This window comes from Felis catus, chromosome E2 (genome assembly GCF_018350175.1).
Source record: "Felis catus isolate Fca126 chromosome E2, F.catus_Fca126_mat1.0, whole genome shotgun sequence".
Classification (NCBI taxonomy): domain Eukaryota; kingdom Metazoa; phylum Chordata; class Mammalia; order Carnivora; family Felidae; genus Felis; species Felis catus.
In genome coordinates, this window is record NC_058382.1 from 52,333,007 (window position 1) to 52,352,790 (window position 19,784).

General features: G+C 45.7%; 1 protein-coding gene across 3 annotated transcripts in view; it reads left to right on the top strand.

Moving 5' to 3' along the window:
* WWOX (WW domain containing oxidoreductase) overlaps positions 1–19,784 on the top strand; it is a 983,070-nt gene that overhangs the window by 312,797 nt on the left and 650,489 nt on the right. The window contains exon 9 of one of the 3 annotated variants that reach the window (XM_045045964.1): positions 6,838–13,397. The exons of the other annotated variants lie outside the window; for them this stretch is intronic. Within the exon in view, the coding sequence (XP_044901899.1) occupies positions 6,838–6,906 (69 nt within the window). The 3' untranslated portion in view covers positions 6,907–13,397. Of the gene's footprint in view, positions 1–6,837; positions 13,398–19,784 lie in introns of those variants that run through there. 3 annotated transcript variants of the gene reach the window in all.

Here is a 19,784-nt window from a genome sequence, read left to right on the forward strand (position 1 = left end):
TCTGAAGCGGGCTTCAGGTTCTGAGCTGTCAGCACAGAGCCCGACGCGGGTCTCAAACTCACAGACTGTGAGATCGTGAGCTGAGCCGAAATCGAATGCTTAACCAACCGAGCCACCCCAGAGCCCCTCAAACCTTTTTTGATTACCACGGAAGATTTTTATGTCACAACCCAGTGCATGTATCCCCACGTTTATACGTGTGTGTGTATCTTTGTGTATTACATGCGTGTGTGTGCACGTGCGTGTGTGTGTCTGAAACAAACATTTTATGGAACAGCTCTCTAACTGTGGGTGGTGTTGTCGGCTGTTTTCTTCTTGATTGTATTTCATTTTTAAAAGTGCTGATTGTGACCCAGTTTTACCACCCACTATATAGCAATCTGTCCTTTGAAAATTGCCGCTCTCAAACTATTTGATCTTCTCCCATCTGACAAATGTTCATTGAGTGCCCTCCTGTGCTGCCGCAGGGGGGAGAAAATGCAAAAGTGAGCAAGTCAGAATCCTTGGCCTGTGGGTGCTTCCGTTAAACAGGGCAGCGATATATGAAGAATGTTGGCGTGAGGAGACACGGGGACCACTGGACACACAGTGCTCTTCTCCTTTGGGGGCAGATGTAAGAGTAGCCAATAATGCAGAATGAAGACGACCTCTTTCTTTACCGAGACTTGAAGGATGTGTAGGAGGGGAAGCAGGTAGATAAAGAAAAGGGGAACGTTTCAGGTAGACTTTGCAGCAGTGGTAGGGCCAGCGCCTCCTCTGGAGACAAATTTAAGGATGTGCTAAAAAAAACCCCCGTGATCAAGATAAACAGTATTTTAATGCAATATTAAGAAAAGTCAAAATCAGTGCGAGAAGCTCATGGTGAATAAAATTTCTAATGTTAAAGCAAAACAGGGTCAGTGTTATAGTAAAGGATTTGTGCTGAGTCACGCAGGAGGTGAAGGCCAAAAAGCAAAACAAAACAAATCAAAGGCCCCCCGAGGACCTGGTTGAAGATGTGGGATCTTATGATCTTGTGTTAATATTGACGATGATGGCGATAAGACTGTGATGATGAGGGGGATGATACGAAAATACCCTAACACTTAGGGAGTGGTTGCTGTGTCTTCCAGGGCTAGTATACATACCTTATCTATTTCTCACTGTGGGTCTTTGAGAATGGTGTCCCCTGTTGTTGTTGCTGAGGAAGCCGGGAAGGGTGAATAACCTGCTCAGGGCCACATAACAAAAAGCAGTAGAGTGGAGATTTGAGCTCTTTCCCGTGGACTCAATTGCTCAAGCTCCAAATCCCTACCCCCGATGGCCTCTGCTGGCTCCAGGTTGTGTCTGGGCTTTAGAGAGGCCATTTATATGGCAGTGAGAAAGTGAGTCGGGAAGAAGAGACTTTTGAGCCTAGAGACCAATAGATAGGTTGAAAGAATTGGCCTTTTGAAGGTTTTCTGAGCCTGTACAAAGGCAGTATCAGGGGCCAGGAGATAAAATTTTGCAGAAGCAAGAGAAACAACTTTCGATGTGTTAACCGAACATGGGAGATACGTGGCCAGGAAATACATGGGGGAATATATACCTATGTGGGTGAATTTGTTGACACGCTCACAGGTACATGCATGCATCAGTAAACAAGTAAAGGAAGATATCTGACATTTAAGTTTTGTTTAGTGCTTAACAAAATATTATCCTGTCTCTTCTTTTTTAAAACAGTGGTGTGACATTTTTGCCTCCGGGATATTGGGTACAGGTGATAGGATAGTATCGTGAACATAATTTAAGTATTTTTCCTTCAAGTAGGTGTGTTGTTTATCTCAATAAATAACTATGAGCACCGTGAGTCTGTGGTGTCTCGGAAACATCTTGATCTATGTTTTTGGTGATGACACTTCACGAATGATGTAAGACAGGTTCTAAGAAAGGAATATTAAGAGTAGCCACACATGTCACTTCTATAACATGTATAAAAATTATCATGCCTCTTCATTATTTAAGTAGCTGTGGCCTTTCAGTGAACACCAGCATTAACAAACCATGTTAACGTGATTTAAAATACGTAATGAAATTTGCAATGCCATCTGATGACGGAGCTCTCAAATTAGCCCACTCAGCATTGACCGACCATCCTTATAAAGGGCTGCCTGCACTGTGAACAGAGACGGTGCGCATCCTCTTGTGGGCTGGCAGCATTTCGTCAAGCATTTTCTTAAGCGATGCCACCAGCAGGATGGTTTATTCAGTGTCAAAATGCCATGCCACACATGCCCATCCTCCGGTTTTATTCTGCCGCGCACGTAGGGGAGTTGGCGTATGTTCAGACTGACTGGTAACGGTCTCTGCTAGTGTGTGTGTGTGTGTGTGTGTGTGTGTGTGTGTGTGTGTGTGTACGCTTTCTTTTTCTTCATTTTGTTACCACTGTCCTCATTAAGGGCCTTTCCTTGGCCTTTTTTGGTTGTCTGATGACAGCTCTTCCACTGCAGAATTATCTGGGGTACACCAGGCTCTCCTGCAAATATGCCATCTTGCTGCTTGGAATAAAATGGCAGAAAGTTTTCTCTTTGAGTCCAGATTTGGTTCTTTCAAAGTAGTGACTAATTACAGGTCTTAGTGTCCAGAGCTGTACCGTGCAGATGTCACCTCATGTCCTGCACACTTGTCCTGAGCAGGCGAAGGTGAATTCGATCGAAGTTAGTGGATGGAAATAGAAAAACTCTTTGTTCTTCTCTTTTCTCTTTCTTTCTTTCTTGCTTGCTTGCTTCTGCTTCTGCTTCTTTTTAATTCACAATTGCTTTTCCCCCCAAGGCTAAGCTTTCTTTTGGGAATTCTTTTTTTTTTTTTCCAACGTTTATTTATTTTTTTTGGGACAGAGAGAGACAGAGCATGAATGGGGGAGGGGCAGAGAGAGAGGGAGACACAGAATGGGAAACAGGCTCCAGGCTCTGAGCCATCAGCCCAGAGCCTGACGCGGGGCTCGAACTCACGGACCGCGAGATCGTGACCTGGCTGAAGTCGGACGCTTAACCGACTGCGCCACTCAGGCGCCCCTCTTTTGGGAATTCTTAATAGCCCTTCCTATAAGACTCTCTGGTTTGACAGCATTCATGAAGCTCACCGAAGGTACGTATAAGAGGAACGTGAACTTAGCACCTTCCACTTTCTTGACTCTCCATGCTGGAGGTCGCAGGAAAGGGCCCCTTTTCTAGAAGAGGAAACTAAGGAGGCACCCCCACCCCCGCCCCTGGGAGAGGAAGGGAGCACAGCTCGCTCTGGTTGAAATTGGTCTGCAGACTATTTCAGTCTTTATTTTCTACCCTTCCCCCTTCCCTGTCAGCTGATTGTTTTGTTTCATTTATATAGCATTGTTTGAGCTAAACGTTTATTTAGTTTATCTCACATATACAACATGTGTCTACTTAAATTATGTGCAGCATTTGAAAAATAAACAGAATATAAGTCACATAGTTTTTTGGCATTAAGACAAGAAAGAATCTGACCTTGAAAAGTGTACGTGTGTTTACATTTATATATGTGCACGTGCAGGAATACATGTCTAAACTCATCTGAGTACTGGAGGCTGCTGATAGGTGGCGCTATCATTCACTTGTATGTGGCTTGGGGGACAAGCGATGGAACAATTAGAACATCCTTCTTGGGCCTGGGAGGGAAGAAAACAAACCCTTTATTTCCCACAGTTTTCATTCCCTGTGTCACCTCGGTATTTAACTGACTTCACTTACACGACTACTTGAAGTTTTCCCAGGCTAGTTGCTACTATCAATTATAACCTAGAGGGATAATATTAGTAAACGAATGGAGGCTGGCAGACGACTTTGGAAGAACTGATCCGTGAGCACCTGGCTTGGTAGGATGAAGTAAGTCTTTCTTTGGTAGTCTCAGGTGGCCACAGTCCTGCCACAACCTTGGCGATATGTAGGCCACGCCCGTTAGTTTAGAGATCAAGAAACTAGACCCTGAAGTGTCAAGAGACTGTTTCAAGTTCAGGCCGAGGGAGCGTTTTCACTGTGCTATGAGACGCTCACCTATTTCCCGTTTTAACGGATGTGGCATTTCCAGTATTTTCAATGATTGCATATTTCTTGCGTAACTGGATATTTCAAAGTGGCCTAGGAGTTACGTGTTGTGTTATAAATACAGTTCGTTGGTCATCTGAGTGAAAAGGGTATGATGACCCCAGATTTCATCTTTCGTCACGAGAAGCAACTTCTTTTTTTTCTTCCTTTTCTTTGTTTTCTCTTCTCTCTCACCATGAGGTCAAGTGGTATATCTACCCTTCCACTTACGTGTGCTTTTCTTCCTATTTTCTTTAAAATCTGTGCTTGTGAGTATCTCTGGTGCATGGTTTAACTGTAAAATACCCAGTACCTGTTTGCTTTTTATGGGACAAAATTTACTTTTGCATTTCTGTATGCCATTATTATTTGCTGCTGCTGTTTGCCTGTGGATGTTCTTGGAAATCATCTTCTAGTTTAAATGCAATTAAGTATTTACAAATAATGTCAGTGACTTGTTTGCATTCTCAATCAACCTAAAGGTCTCCTTTTTTTTTTAAGTTTAATATTATTTTCTTTTAATAGTCTCCATATCCAACATGGGGCTCAAACTCATAACCCTGAGATCAAGAGTCCCATGGTCTTCCATTTGAGCCAGCCAGAATCCCCCCCGAAAAGGCCTTCTTGATGTAACAAATGAAAAATTGCAAGATTAAACTTAAGAGTCCCAAGATATGGTACATGACAGAGTAGTGAATGCCTCTTTCCCAGACCGAATGGTCCATGGTAGGGCTTATCTAAACCCATCTCAGAACATCTCAGAATCATCTTTGATTAGCTTACCCTTATTTTGCCTTTCTTGTTAATTATTTGACCCATAATTTAGCTGCATGGAAACTTGGGTGTGGCTTGATGCGCATAGATCCTCACTGTTCAGTTCTAGAAACGCTTTCATTTTGAAAGTCTTTACCTCTCAGTTTTAGTAACGTCTGACTATTTAGGACAAAAATCCACCACTCCTATACCTCTAATTATGGTTGGTACTGAAGCTGCATGGGGGTCTGTGCTGGGGGTGCAGGTGGTGAGGCCTGGAGTTTCATAGGTAGACTTTGCATCATACAAGACATTGGCCTGCACGCTATACATATATTTGTATGGACATTTACAGTCGGGGATATTCAGGAAAGCGAAATTTTTAAAAAGTTATTTTGAGAGATAGAGAAATACCTAATTACTGCACTTTATGTAAATCTGAAGTAATTTCCCCCTAGAAAAGTACTAACTACACACTTTAGTTCTCTGTCCTCTGTCTCTGAATTAGTCAAGTGTGGTTGCTGCCTTAACTTGCTCAGCTGGAAACCGCTGGCTCCGAGGACTCTGGGCTCACGCGATGGGTTAAACACAGGGACCCTGAGTATGGAACCGACGCAGAATATTCATAAAGCCAGGCCGCACGGTTTCCTAGGAAGGTAACCCTGCTGTGTTTCTCTAGTGTCCATAAAACCCAGTCCACACAGCAGCTCTGTCGGTGGGTGACGGGGATTTTGCTGATGGTTTTACAATCAGGGATAGTTTATTATTATTATTCTTAGGATATTTTAGTGCATGCTTTTATGCGTGGTATTAAACTATGGCATCTTCAGTGGAAACTGAACCGAGTGCCATCATTTCCCCGGATGTCACTCTGACCCCGTAACTTGGGCCTTTCGGCAGTCCCTTTGTGCATTCATTGTGGCATTTTGTATGAATTCATTCTTTTCACCTGCTGGACGGGGATGGGGTGAGGGGATGGGGTACGCTCGTAGCGAATGGAACCGAGATTACAGATCATACAGGTGCCGTGTCAGTTATTAACCTTGGAAAGTGAAAGCCGCCTGTAAATTCTCAAGGTAGCCTTTGAAGTCTTCGGTCTTGTAGAAGCTGGCTTGGGATGGAGGCAGTGAGTCACGAGTATCATTTTCATGCTTCCCCGTAGGTTCTGGGTAAGCAGTTTGTAAACGTGCATCTAAACGCACCCTGTGAGCTTATAATAAGTCTCATTCTTCACGTTCTTGAAGTGTGGGTGATGGTATTACATAAAGTCCATCTCGGAATACAGTGATTCCCAGAAAGTCCACATGGTTTTTCATTGCAGTCGTATTGAAATCTGCACCCATATTTTAGGACAGTCCTGTCTGTAGTCTTCTCATTTGAGCATCCTTTGGATTATTTTCAGGGTTACATGGGAGGGTAGAGAGAAGAAGCGTTCTGCTGAGTGCTAGGCGAGGGCTCAGGTATGTTTTGTATGTCATTCCGATTACCTTACTTCCCACAGGAACCTAGCAAATTGTACATTATGATGCCCATTTTAGAGATGAGGAAATCGAGGCCTTGCCTGCATCGCGCAGCTCGCAAGGGACAGAGCTGAGCATGACAGAGCTGACATGCGTGCCCTCCCCCACTGCATCTCGCTGCTTCCCTGGGATGCTCTCCAGGGCCCCCCAGGGCTTTCGCAGGCTCCAGCCCTGACCCCAGGGCTGAGTGTTGTTCCTGGGATGGGCGCCATGGATGGAGCCTGGTACTGTTGCCCAAGGAGCCGATCTGCCCCTCCGTTGTTGGGGAATGTGTGGTCAGGAATAGGATAGCGGCATGCGGGGAGGATGGTTCCGGTCCTTCCCTCTGAGATGGGTGACCTGAGGCCTGGAGACAATGAAGCGATGGAGAGTTCGAGTAAGCTGCCATTTCTGAAATTCCCGGGGGCCCAGGGGGCTGCTTGCACTTTCTTGGTTTCTTAGTTGTTTTCTACTTCAGAACCCCCTTTGCCCCGTACTCCTTCTATGCCCTTTCCTTTCCTCCTCAGATACTAGTGCTTCACGTGCACAGATTTCTCCAGCGCTCACGGGAACAGACCAGAGATCGAGCGGAGTAGCTGTTCTGCCGCTGCCTGCTCCTTCTCTACAACATGGACCTGAATAACTCAGATCTGCGCTTTGCAAGACAAGCAACTGACTCAGCTTATGGCGGACACGTCCAGTGACCCCGCTACGTGTTTGCTTTTGAGGAACTAGAGAGTAGATTTGAGCCCCTTTAGAGTATGGAATGCAGGCCATTCTGGACCCATTCAGGTGGCCCAGCAAGAGTCGGTGGGACCCGTGAGGTGGAACGGGCCTTGAGCGATGCGATATTCAGTATTAAATGCGTGCTTGGTTTGAGTTTTTAGTCTGTTCTATTAGGAAGTACCCCTTGTATCTCCCTGTAAGCTTGGGAAGTGTTTTCCTTGGAGAGGACTGCCAATCCCACTTATCAGCAAGGATATGGATATCGCTAATCACATTTGTCAAATTCTGGGCACAGATATGACCCATGCCATGGCTCACATTTCACACCTGAGTAGCGGGCATGCAGCACAGTGCTGATGGTGATCAAACCATCCGGTCATTACTATGCTGCCCTCCCGGGAGTTGGGTGCTGCAGCCTGTGTGTGCCGTTCCACGTGTGGTATGTGTTTCTTAAGACCTGATTCAAACGGCACATGGGAATTTCACTGTCCATGAAAACTGTACCCTTCACACACAGGTCTTGGGAATCAGAGAGCCCACCTAGCAAATTCTAGTTTCTCCTGGGTGTCCTGTATTTAACACGGGTCCTCCTAGCACCTGAGTCACCATCCACGGCTCTTGTATTGTAACTTACCCAGATGAGGAACTGATGAGGAAGGCCAGAAGTTGGGGACGGAGGGGTGGTAAATAGGAGTGTATTTGGGGAAGGTAGGGAGTTCTGGATTGAGAAGACCACCCACACGAGCCAAATGTGTGTGTAGCTGGGGCTTGAGATCTTATTTAATGAAAGAAGAAATAATGACAAGCCAAACAGGGCCCTTTGCAAGCATCCCCACTTGGGTACATCCAAACCAGCGACCGGCGAGGCAGCCCGGGGCAGTGTAAAGCTGTTTTCAAAATCAGGGCCCTTCACCGTCCCCAAACCCTTGCAGGTCAGGCCTGAACACCTTCTCTGTGCCCCGTGTAAAAATACACTTCGAGGAGATTGGATACGCCCTATGAATTATACCTTATTTATTATCATTGAGTCCCCCCTTCTTCCGTCATGCTTTAGAATTATGGGCTGGAGCAGTTCTTAATACTCTATTTATTTTAGGGGAGGAAAATGTTTTTCTTCAACCACAACATTCATGCAATACCAACTGCTGGCAGTTTCCCCAGCATTTAAGGAAATATTGTTGTAAGGCTTTTATGTTCTGTACTTCAATCAGCCAGACCCAGCAGTATCCCAATAGAAGGACCCTCAACAGACCATTTTCAGCATTTTGCTACAATTAAACTCCTCTGGTTTTAGCCCTCAGGCAATTTAGTACCTTTTTACATATGCACATTATGAACTTTTGACCAGGGTCTAGCAGTCATATATTAGAGTGTTGCTCTCGAAAGCAGGCTTAACAAGTTCCTCTGAGTATTACAGTTGGAGTCAGTCGTGGAAAAGGTAATTTAAGCAACTTGCAGCGAGGCCATTCAGAATCTCAGCGATGACCCTAAATATCTCTCGCTTGTGCTCTCTCTCTCTCTCTCTCTCTCTCTCGCTCTCCTTTTTTTTTTTTTTCCTTGTTTCCTCTGGAAGCTGGTAGCAAGAGCTTTCAAAGTCTGTGATTGATCTTTTATTCAGTAGCTAACGAGGGCTGTGATTCTATTAGCGTGCTACAAGGCAAGAGAACAGTGATTTAATGAAGTGTCTAGTGAGCCGGCCATAGATTTATCCTGTTGTCGCTAATTTGCAGTGCCGTTGTGAACATAAAGGAAGACTGCACTCACACTGCTATTAAGCAGGTATTTCCTTAGTAAATTGTTGTAAGGTCAGGTACAGTTATCTCAGCAAAAGCAATGCCTTACCTCTTCAGTGTCTGCAGATGACAGCCGCCGTGCTGAGCGCCCACTGAGGTGGAACCAGGAGATCAGAGGTCCGTCTCCAAGTCGCCCTTAGCGGAGGCAGGAGCAGATGAACTGCCAAGTAGGAGTAATAGAGTCATAATTGGTGATTAGAACTGGAAAGGTACAATAACATCTTAATACAAACTGGCGTATGTTATAGTTACTGTCAGTTGTTGTAAACTCGCCCTGCCGCCCCGACTAGTTACGCTTCCCTTGATTAGCTCGGGGAAGCGCGGCGCGGCGGCGGCGGTGGCAGGTGCACACGGGCACGCGCACGCGCCTAGAGCGTCCACACCGCTCCGCTCCCCGGGGCCCTGCCCTGTCTCTGCTAGTTCCCGTGGGCGCCGGCGCTCACCCCGCTCGGAACGCGCCATGGTAACCTTTTCCTACCACCCTGGGAGAACCGTGATGGCGTGGGTGTCCTCTGATTCCCCCGCCCCCCCCCCCTCTTTCCAGGCACAGTGACATTTATGCCCACTGGTTTGGAGGCTCGTTGAACTTTTGTTTTATTTGCCTTTGCAGAGGGGCGGTGTTTGCCTCGTGTCAGATCCATATCCCACCACACTTCTGTGTTCACAGAAACAGATTGGGTCTCGCCACCCCAGAAGGAAAATGGGAAAGAGAGGAATTGCGGGGCGCCGAGGAATTTTGCATTTGAGACTGGCCTCCTCCTCAGAACGCAGGGGCGGATTACAGGTGCAGGGTGCGACCTGTGAGGTGCCCTTGCAGGTATGGGGGGGGGCCATCTGTGGGGAAGGCTAATTGAAGAAATTCCTTTACGATGCTTCATGAAGTGCCAGGCTGGCTTAAAGGGCAAGCCTTGGTAAACAAGGCATTCCACGGCAAATGTGTTCGTGGCCGGAGGCTCCTCTATGCTCTGCGGCATAATTGCTCTTTAAATTCATAAAAAGAAGAAGGTAACCAACATTGCGCAGACACGCTGAGCAGCTGTCCGTATTCATACATCTAGGTGACTGGTCATTTGTTTTGTTTCGAGCGGGGTAAGGCTGGGCAGGTTGCCTCGGAGCGAACCATGAGGAGAGCTTAGGAGGTGAAGGGCCCAGACGCATTCTACTCATCCAGTACGTAGCAGGTTCTCAGCAAATCTTGTTTGATTCTGCGCTTGTGGAGTCTGGAGAACCTTGTCATCCGGTGCGCACCCTGACCCGGGAAACTAGGCCGGTTCTCACGCGTACTTAGAGCCCCAGGGATACCGTGGGAGGTTAGTTAAGGCTTCTGCTCCAGTGAAGAGTTTAGAGGAGTGTTTGGTAACGGGGCCCTGTTTGTAGACAACCATCAGGATGATACAAAAGAGCGAGTCTAACTTCCTGATTTCCCACCGCGGACCTTTGGGCCTCAGCCCGGTCACGTTCGGTCTGTAACGGTGGTGGGACTGCCCTGCCATCAAGGGAGTCCCCCTCCCACGGGACTGAAACCTCAGCTTTTCGGTCTGGAGATCAGCACCCGGGACCCACACAGGCAGCTGCCTGTCGTGGAGTGTAGACGAAGCTGACTGATCCAGAGTGCACCAGCCTCAGTGAGAATCTGGTCAGGGCCTGGGAACGGCTGTCACTGACCCGTCTCGGAGGGAGGTGGCCTAGGGAGTCCCCATACACTCCCTGATTTAGCTTCACTGGCATATCCAACACTAAATAGAATTGAAAGGCAAGGAGGAAAGAGGGAAGGGGGAAGGAGAGGGAAAGGAGGGCAGGGAGGGAAGGAAGGGGGCACGCTGGAAAGGGAGGGAGGAGAGCATAGCCCATGTCCACGTGCCCCGTCTTACAGTCCACACAAAGCACCGCGACCAAGGGACTGCAGAGGGACAATAGTGCCAAGCGACTAGAATCTTGGCACAGACCTCCTCTGTGCCGATACCTCTTTAACCTTCATGGCAGTCCCTGTGACCTAGACGATAAAGGTTTAGACGCCATGTCAGAAGCAAAGGCATGATCTGAACCCAGATCTGTCTGCACTTCTATCCGTAAGTAGGGAAGGGCTGCCCGTTTCAGTGTGCCCATACCCCGTTCTTCCTAGGGAGGCCTCCTTCCTCTACAGGGCTGGCAATGACTGTTCCCTCCCTTTCGTTTCTATATGGGTCCCCATTTAGTCCCCCTTATTGGACAAATGGACATTGCACCTTCCATTCTGGTTTGGGGACATGTTGTTGGGCTTTCCATAAGGAAAACGAGGGAAAATAGAAAGAGAGTTATGAGAATTCCTGTTTCTAAAGTGGGTGAATAATCTGGGCTGGAAACATACTGATTTAGACCTACAAACCACTCAGCCCACCCCGCCATTTCCCTAAGTGGCCCTTAGGGAAGATTTGTTGAAGAATTGTCTGTTTTATCCCATGACCCAAGCTCAGAGGTTGAGGCAATATCCCTGAATAATGTGCCTTTTCACTAATAACCGGTGGACCCATAATCTCTTAATTTAGCATGCTTTCCAGGAATGTGTTAATATTTTCCACTTTACACAGCCTGTTTTGGTAAAAGCTCCCCTTATTTAAAAAAAAATTATTTTAACGTTTTATTTTATTTTTTGAGAGGGAGAGACAGAGTGTGAGCAGGGGGGGGGGGGCAGAGAGAGAAGGAGACACAGAATCCAAAACAGGCTCCAGACTCTGAGCAGAGCCCAACGCGGGGCTCAAACCCGTGAACATGAGATCATGACCTGAGCTGAAGTTGGACACTCAACCGACTGAGCCTCCCAGGTGCCCCTAAGCTCCCCTTACAAATGCTCCTTGGTAAATAATACCCATCATCAGAGGGCACTAGTAGTAGAATTATTTTATGTTTTTTTTTCAAGTATTCTGTGTTTCAAGTATTCTGTGTTCCATTCATATGGGCTTTATTTATTCTTTAAATGAAAGAGGCTGACACGTTAGACACAAAAGGTCACTTATTCAATGATTCCATTTATATAAAATATCCCAAATAGGAAAATCCATAGAGACGCAAGACAGGTTGGTAGTGGTCAGGGAGTGACTGCTCACGGGTCAGAGTTTCCTTTTGGGGTGATGAAAGGTGTTCTGGAACTAGACAGAGGTGGGGGTTGCACAACATAGTGAAAGTACTAAATGCCGATGAATTGTGTGTTTTAAAATGGTTCATTTTATATATAAATTTCACCTGAATAAAGGACAGATAGGGTACTACATACAAAAGGCATCTGGGCACATGAGGCATATTAAACTGTTCCCCGCCCCCCCATCTTTTCCACCTGTAGTAAACAATTCCATCACTAGAGCACAGGCTGGAAAGGCTTGGGCTGTGTGCAGTGTCCAGGCAAACAGATCTCAGAGAGGGAGCCCAGTCCCCTCTCTAGAGGTGCGTGTGGAGTTGCGCACGGAGCCTCAGAACCACAAACTTACCTTACCGTTTCTTAAGCATGCTATTGATTAGTTATGTGTTTGCCTGTGTTATTAATAATGTATTCCTTAAAAAATCTATGTGCATTATAGTCTTTGATCTTGTCATGAAATTTCAAAGCCGAAGATTCCATTTTCTTTTTTCTTTTTTTTTTAATTTTCAAAGGGTAGAATGGAAATAATTTTAAAACTTTTCAAACTTGCCTTTCTAGTGGAGAACTTCCTTCTGACCTCCATCCATGTTAATGAGGTTTGTATGTACGTGCACATGTGCGGTGTATATACGTGCGTATATACATGTACACAGACACATGCAAACACGTGTAGGTACATACACACATACTTTGAGGAGAAAACAGTACACCATTTGCTTCAAGCTTACTGTATTCTAGAGGTGAGGAATATTTGAATACAAGACTGACGCATCTTGTAGATTAAAACAGAAATTAAAGACTTCAGACTAAGGCCCCATCAAAAGCTCTCTTTTCATTGTTCTTTTATTGTTTATTGACTTCAAAAAGACTTTTTAGTTTAAACTGACTTTAATGTCTCTCGAATGCTCTTTTGTAAAGTGACTTTGAAAACTCGGGGATAATGTCTTCATTAAGTGGAGAAAAATCTTGGGGAAAACTATAACTGTAACTTGCCTTTCATTAGGGTAGAAAGAGATAAAGCTTTGCTTAATTAATGTCTGTTTTCCCTCTGTTCAGAATTCTAAGGGAAAAGGGGGCTAGAATTAGTGCTGATAAAAGCTTGAAACAGACATAGCACTGCAACTTTTTTCTTCCCTACTTAGAGTTCAGAAGAGCACACTTCATGTAACCCCATGAATGTTATTGGAATATTCCAGGTGCCCCATCTTGTGGATGTATAATGGCTCTAGACCCAGTGACGCCAGTCACCACGGCTCTTTCCACTTTTGCCTTCATATTCTTTTCTGTTTGTTTCCAACACTTGTTTAGGACTTGATTTGAGAGGAGATAGCTATTCGCATGTTTTCTTTTCTATTAAAGAAGAAAAATCCAGGGGCGCCTGGGTGGCTCGGTCAGTTAAGCGTCCGACTTCAGCTCGGGTCATGATCTCACGGTCCGTGAGCTCGAGCCCCACGTCGGGCTCTGTGCTGACAGCTCCGAGCCTGGAGCCTATTTCCGATTCTGTGTCTCCCTCTCTCTCTGACCCTCCCCTGTTCATGCTCTGTCTCTCTTTGTCTCAAAAATAAATAAAATGTTAAAAAAAAAAAAGAGAAGAGAAAAAAAGAAGAAAAATCCATTCTCTCCCTGCTGCCTTCTAAGCCACCGTTCGGATTCGATCTCTTCACAAAGTCTTTCCTGATTGCCTCAGCCTCTGCGTACCGAACGATTCCTTTTTGCACCGGATCTTTACTTTTCTGTGGCTTTCTACCTGTTCCCTGTCTCACTTCTTCTCTCTGCGGAGCAGATTTGCCCCTTAAGGTTAGAAATGCTCTTCTGAGCTGCCTTTTTTTTTTTTTTTTTAATCTGTGGGGAGCAGAATGCTGGACTCTTGCGACGTCCAAGGCTCCACCTATGCTGGCTGATCCCACTGGTTGCCTTATTCTTTTTTCCTATATTAGTAGTGAAAGGGAGAATTGCTCATAGGAGCACCATCCATCAGAGTTCAAAGTCAGTTTCAGGATCTATCTTTTTGTGTCCACGCATGCCAAGGAATGCAGTTCATAGAGCAGTCCTCTCCAGCTGCCTTCTCGGCTCCTGTTAGAAGGGATGCCACTCTTTCTGTGTAGACGTCAGCAATCCTAGGGCCTGACAGTCAGAGGAAACAGTATCTTAAAGTGGAAAAAGCACTTGGGCTTTTTGATGGGCTTGGGATGAAACAAGACCTAGGCACAAATCCTGTGTCTTCCACGTACTGGCTCACTGACCCAAGGCAGGTTGCTGAGGCGTCCGAGCCTCAGTGTTCACATCTACAAAGCGGGGATAGTAGTGCTTACCTTGAAGGGTTGTGGATGGATCAAATGAGGTAGTGTGAGGTGTACTTCTAATCCACATTGATCTTAGCAAAACCCCCCAGCCGCCTAATTCTGCCTCACAGCAGACCCACTCTGGCTTCTTCTAAGTCACTAACACTTGAAAAGACTTCCCTTTTTACCTGTCTCCCCCCCCCCCCAAAGTATATTTAAGAGGGCAGCTTTCAATATCATGATGTCTTATGCCTAATAATCCTGACGGCGTAGCTGTCTTGATTGTGTCTCTCGGTAGATGGACGGGTGGGTAGATTGATTTTGTTTTAACACCTGTGCCATCCCGCTGGCCTGACTCTTTTTCAAATGCTCAAATGCCACCGAGTTCTGGGTTTTTGGAGGCGGACGTAAATACTAAGAGTTTTAAGTGGCATGGAGTCGCTGCGGGTTTGTTATGTAAACCCTCAGGGATATTTATACCCTCTACTGAGAAGGGTAATTGAGCTTCCAAACCACCCACCAAGATTTCTGCCTGTAAAATATTTAAGGACTGGTACTATAAAGCCATTTCCCTTATGCAATTTGTTTTCCATCTAGAAGCAGGAGAATAAGGGGAAATGGCTCAGAGTAACTTATAAAAGCCAAACTCTTAAGCCACTAAATGCATCTCCTCCACAATAGCACCTGGAGAAGGGCTGAAGGCAGACAAAAAGTAAGCAGAAGAGGGACCAGGGTTCAGAAATTGAGATGACAGAGCTCCACAATGCGGTGCGATGATGGCGTCATAAATCATCCCTTCGGTATCAAGCTAGACGTTCCCTGCAAGCAGATCACGGAGTGTGTAGAAGGGATTTTTGATAAAAGGGGCCAAGATAAAGGATGTGAGAGCCTGAACTTTAAAAAGCAGAGCAGGCTGCCAGGATACCTCTGAGTGGCTCACACACGGTGGGGAAGAGTCCGTGGCTGAGCTTACACGTGGACCGTCGGCCCAGACCTGCAGGGTTGAGCTTTCTCGCCTTCCTTGCAGAAGGGTCTTGAGGTGTGCTTTCCCGGGGAGCCCATCCCCCTAGAGGAGGGTGCTGCAGGAGCCTGGTGAGGTGGTGCCGGGTGACAGATGCTCTAAAACAAGGCTATGTGCACAACCTGGGATTAGAACTGAAGAGATGGGAAGGGAACGCTCAGGGACCGTAACAGGTGTGTACATTTCAGATCGATGTGTTATGAAAGGTAACACTAGCTGCCCACCTGTAGACAGTGGCTCAAACATAGGAAACTTTGTGGGGCGCTGTCTCTTCTGTCTCTCTGCCCCTCCCCTGCTTGCGCTCTGTCTCTATCTCTCTCAAAAATAAATACACATTTAAAAAAATAAACACACACACACACGGGGAAACTATATTGGTTTTACATAAGGTCCAAAGTGGCTGTTCTGGAATAATAATAATAGGTGGCTCTCCCCCCCCCCCCCACCCCGGTGACTCGGGGACCCAGGCTCTTTCCATCTTGTGGTTCTGTTATCCTCCACGTCTGGCTTCCAAGGCTGCACTGGTTGTGTGCATCACACTGGTGGAAGAGGCCCCATGTGGGCCATCACGTAGGAGGCATCTGAAGGACCAGGCCTGGGGGTGGCACCCGTCTGTGGAACGTAAGAGGCTAAGAAATATGGTCAAGCTGTGTGCTCAGGAAGAAGAGAAAACAGGTTGGGCAAACAGACAGCAAGTCTTTGCCCTGGTTGTTGTTTGAAGTCACTTTGGATCCTCAGTACTTGTTTTTTACGCCCAAACTCTTCATGTGGTTGACTCTGGGGATAGCCAGACGTGAATGGAGCATGCTCCCTGCTGTCCACTGTCTTAGCCTCTTGGGGAGGCAAGACCCTGTTCTTACCGTCCACCGTGCCAAGTGCCAAGGTCTGTCTTCCACTAGAAAGGACGATACGTGCTCACTGCCACGGCCTCCCTAGCTACTGGCGGTGGCCGCGGGACACTTGTGGCCAACGAGTCCAAGCAGAAACTCACCCAAGCCTTCTTAGAGACCTTCCATTCTCGGATGGAAAGGCAGGGTGCTGCTGGTGTGTTCCGTCTCCCTTTCTTCCTTCGCGCAGTGCAGATTTGATGCTGACAGACATGGCCTTTTCGTTCTGTCGTAAAGCAACCGACAGGAGGGGAAAGTCGCGAGAATGGCAGAGAGAATGGCCGTCACCGTATAGGACCATGGCCTGGAGTCAGCAACTGCATAACCATCAGGCAAGTGTCTTCGTCCGAGGTCTCCTTTTCCCCTTCCTGTCAATGAACGACTATTGAACAGGGCGAGCGATATGAGTATGGGACACGGGTGTGAGAGAGATTCTGGATAATCCTCAGGGGTGAAAATTCTTTGGGAATTTAAGTCATCCATCACCCCATTTGTCTGCTTGAACATATGCCAAATAATCATTGCGTTTTGCTTCATTTGGGAAATACTCCAGTGCAATGCTTCTAGGAAGTGACCAGTTCTTACACAGGAAGACTTTCTTTGCTGTTTAGATTTTTCTCAGCGCTCATTTCTGGTGTGGTGATGTGGGGTATGATCTCAGAACTTTGCATCTTGTGTGAAGTCCCCGAAGTGATATTTGAACTTCTTGGCTTTCTTACTGTTATTGTCCCCTTTCCTCTGTGACTTTGTACTGAGACACATTTATGTTATGAAAATTGCCTCAGGGTATTTAAAAATCTGTATTTGGGCCACATTGGTTAGAAGATGAAAATCCATAGGTGCTGGTGCCTGAACGTCATTTGACCTGAATTAGACTATGGTGTCTGTCACTCACTTTTTAAAAAAATGTTTATTTATTTTGAGTGAGTGAGTGAGAGAGAGAGAGAGAGAGAGAGAGAGAGAGAGAGAGAGAGAGAGAGAAAGAATACAGGGGAGGAGCAGAAAGAGAGAGACTCTCAAGCAGGCTCCAAGCTGTCAGTGCGCAACCCGATGCAGGGCTCGAACCCATGAACCGTGAGATCATGACCTGAGCCGAAATCAAAAGTCTGACCCTTAACTGACTGAACCACCTAAGCACCAGTTTCTGTCACTCTTAACAAAAACAATATTATTAGTAAGAAGACTACCACCACACCACTACTCATGATTTTCCATGCCAAGGGATAGTGCAAACATCATCACTCAGTAGATGTCCGATGTATGAAAATGAACTTGAAGAGCTCTGTACTACATCCATTTGCAATGTTGGGTTTTTTTTTTCCCCTTTTCACCAAAACTCTTCCAGATAACAGTTGTCATCAGTTTTGGATTCTACACATACTTGAAATACTACAGGTATGCTTCTTTAGAAATGTAATGTAATGTAGATGCTCCGAATGATTTAGTAAAGCCATCCCTCTCAGTATTCCAATCGTTAAGAAGCCAGTCTTGGCACCTGTTTTTCTTAGGTGCCTGCACTTGCAGAGGTCAAGGGCTGATGAAAATTCAAAGTTAAAAGAAGAAAGAGTAGCACGGTAAAATCAGCTTCTGTATATATTTCAGATTCAAACCCCAACCATATAGAAGCCCCACTGCAAAGGATTGGCTGCCTATGACATTCGTATAACCAGCTGCATGAACGATGGAGTTAGTCCGCAGGGCCAGGGGGCATGTGGTCGGCCTGATAGCTCATAAACCAAGGCCGTCGTGTCTGCAGTACTGAGCAGTCCTAGGCTATCATTTTCAGGAGGCTTTGTCCGTTTTTAACTAATGGAAAACTTTGGGGCCCTGATAATTGTTTCTTAAGGAAGAGGCTCGGAGTTTGGAGTGCGAATGTTTGTTAGTTGAAACTACGTTATCCGTGTGTTCTGTAAAGTGCACGCATGCGGCTCGGAACGTATGCCGTCACGTTTTGGTAGATTGAAGACAGTCACACTATTTTGTTATCAGATGAAGGGTCGGCTGAACACAGCGCACGTGAAGACGGATTACTGGTCTACCTCCTTCCTGGCTAGTCTGTGGTTTAGTGCAGGAAACAGCAGACTGGGGCCTTGGGCCAAACCTGCCCTACTGCCCGCGTAAGGCAGTGTAACCTGTAAGCTAAGAGTTCCTTTTACATTTTTAAATGGATGGAAAAATATTAAAAGAAAAATGATATTTTGTGATAGATGAAAACAGCATGGAGTTTGAATCTGATTGTCCGTAAATAAAGTTTTATTGGGAGACAGGCTTGTTTATTCATTTAGGTCCTGTCCGTGGTTGCTACAGAGTTGTATCGGCAGCGTCGAGTGGTTGCAGCAGATCACGTGTGCTCCACGAAGCTGAAAATACTTACTTTCCAGACAAATTTGCCAGCACTTAGTTTAGGTGGTGTACTTACCTGTGAGCAGAAGCACTTAAGGAGAGATTTTTGCCCCTTCTCTCCCAGGGTCGTGAGGAAGGGTCAGACTGCATTCTTGCCCGCAGTGCTGGTCTGGATCTCAGGGTACGTTTTGGAATTCTTCCTCTTCAGCAGGCCCCCAGCCCGACTTTGCCTCCACCCCACTCTTTACTCCCAGATCTGTGCAAGTTAAACAGCAAGGTGTTTGCTCAGGGCCGTTGCAACCAACTAGCAGTTCTCTGCAGGCCAGAGTCACCTCTAAGATTATCGAGCCATCGTGTGGCACAGCCGACCAAGCCCTTGTAGCAGGCTGCCATTCCACTGTTCTGTAGTTGCAGAATAATTTAGGGATGATGAGGGGAAAGTGGTCTCTCTTTATCTGTTAATTCCTTGGAGGAAGTTCTGTTCAGAATGAATAGTCTTGAAATGTGTAATAAAGTTACCTATCAAGACCACTTTTACAGAGAGATTTAAATGTGATAATAAGAATAAAAGAAAATGAAGTGACATTGAGGGCGTCTTCTTTTATAACGGCTCTTGGTCTTGACTGTTAAGCACACTGTAAAATGACTTTTATACATTTATGGATGGAAATGGTTCTGCTGAAATTTTAAGTGTTAACATTGTTCAAACTTCCATTACTAACACCTCTCGCATTGCTACAAACGGTTTCCTATTTGACATTTTGATCATACTAACCTGGGACATTTTACACCGATGCTTTCATTTCATGGGATAGGAAGGATCTGTCTATTTTGATTTCCGCTCCTTTCTACAGGAAGCCAATACATTACGTCTGCACATCTTACCCCAGTGCGACCTAGAAACTGATCGTCACAGCGGATATTCTGGAGAGATGGAGAAAACTCAAATGTTTTATTTGTCAGACTGGCCTGGGTAGAAAAAAAAAATATATGTATGTGTGTGTATATATACACACACATATATATACATATATGTATATATATGTACATATATATGTGTATGTATATACAAATATATGTGTATACACATATATGTGTGTATATATATGTGTGTATACACACATATACACACACATATATGTGTATACACACATATATATACACACACATATATATGTATACACATATATATTTTTTTTTTCAACCTGGTCCCATCCTTTCCTGATTTTCTTGTTTGTTTTCCTTAAAGCTACTACTGTTCAGACTACAATTCATAACTGCACCTTATTTTTTTTTTATAACAGTCCTTA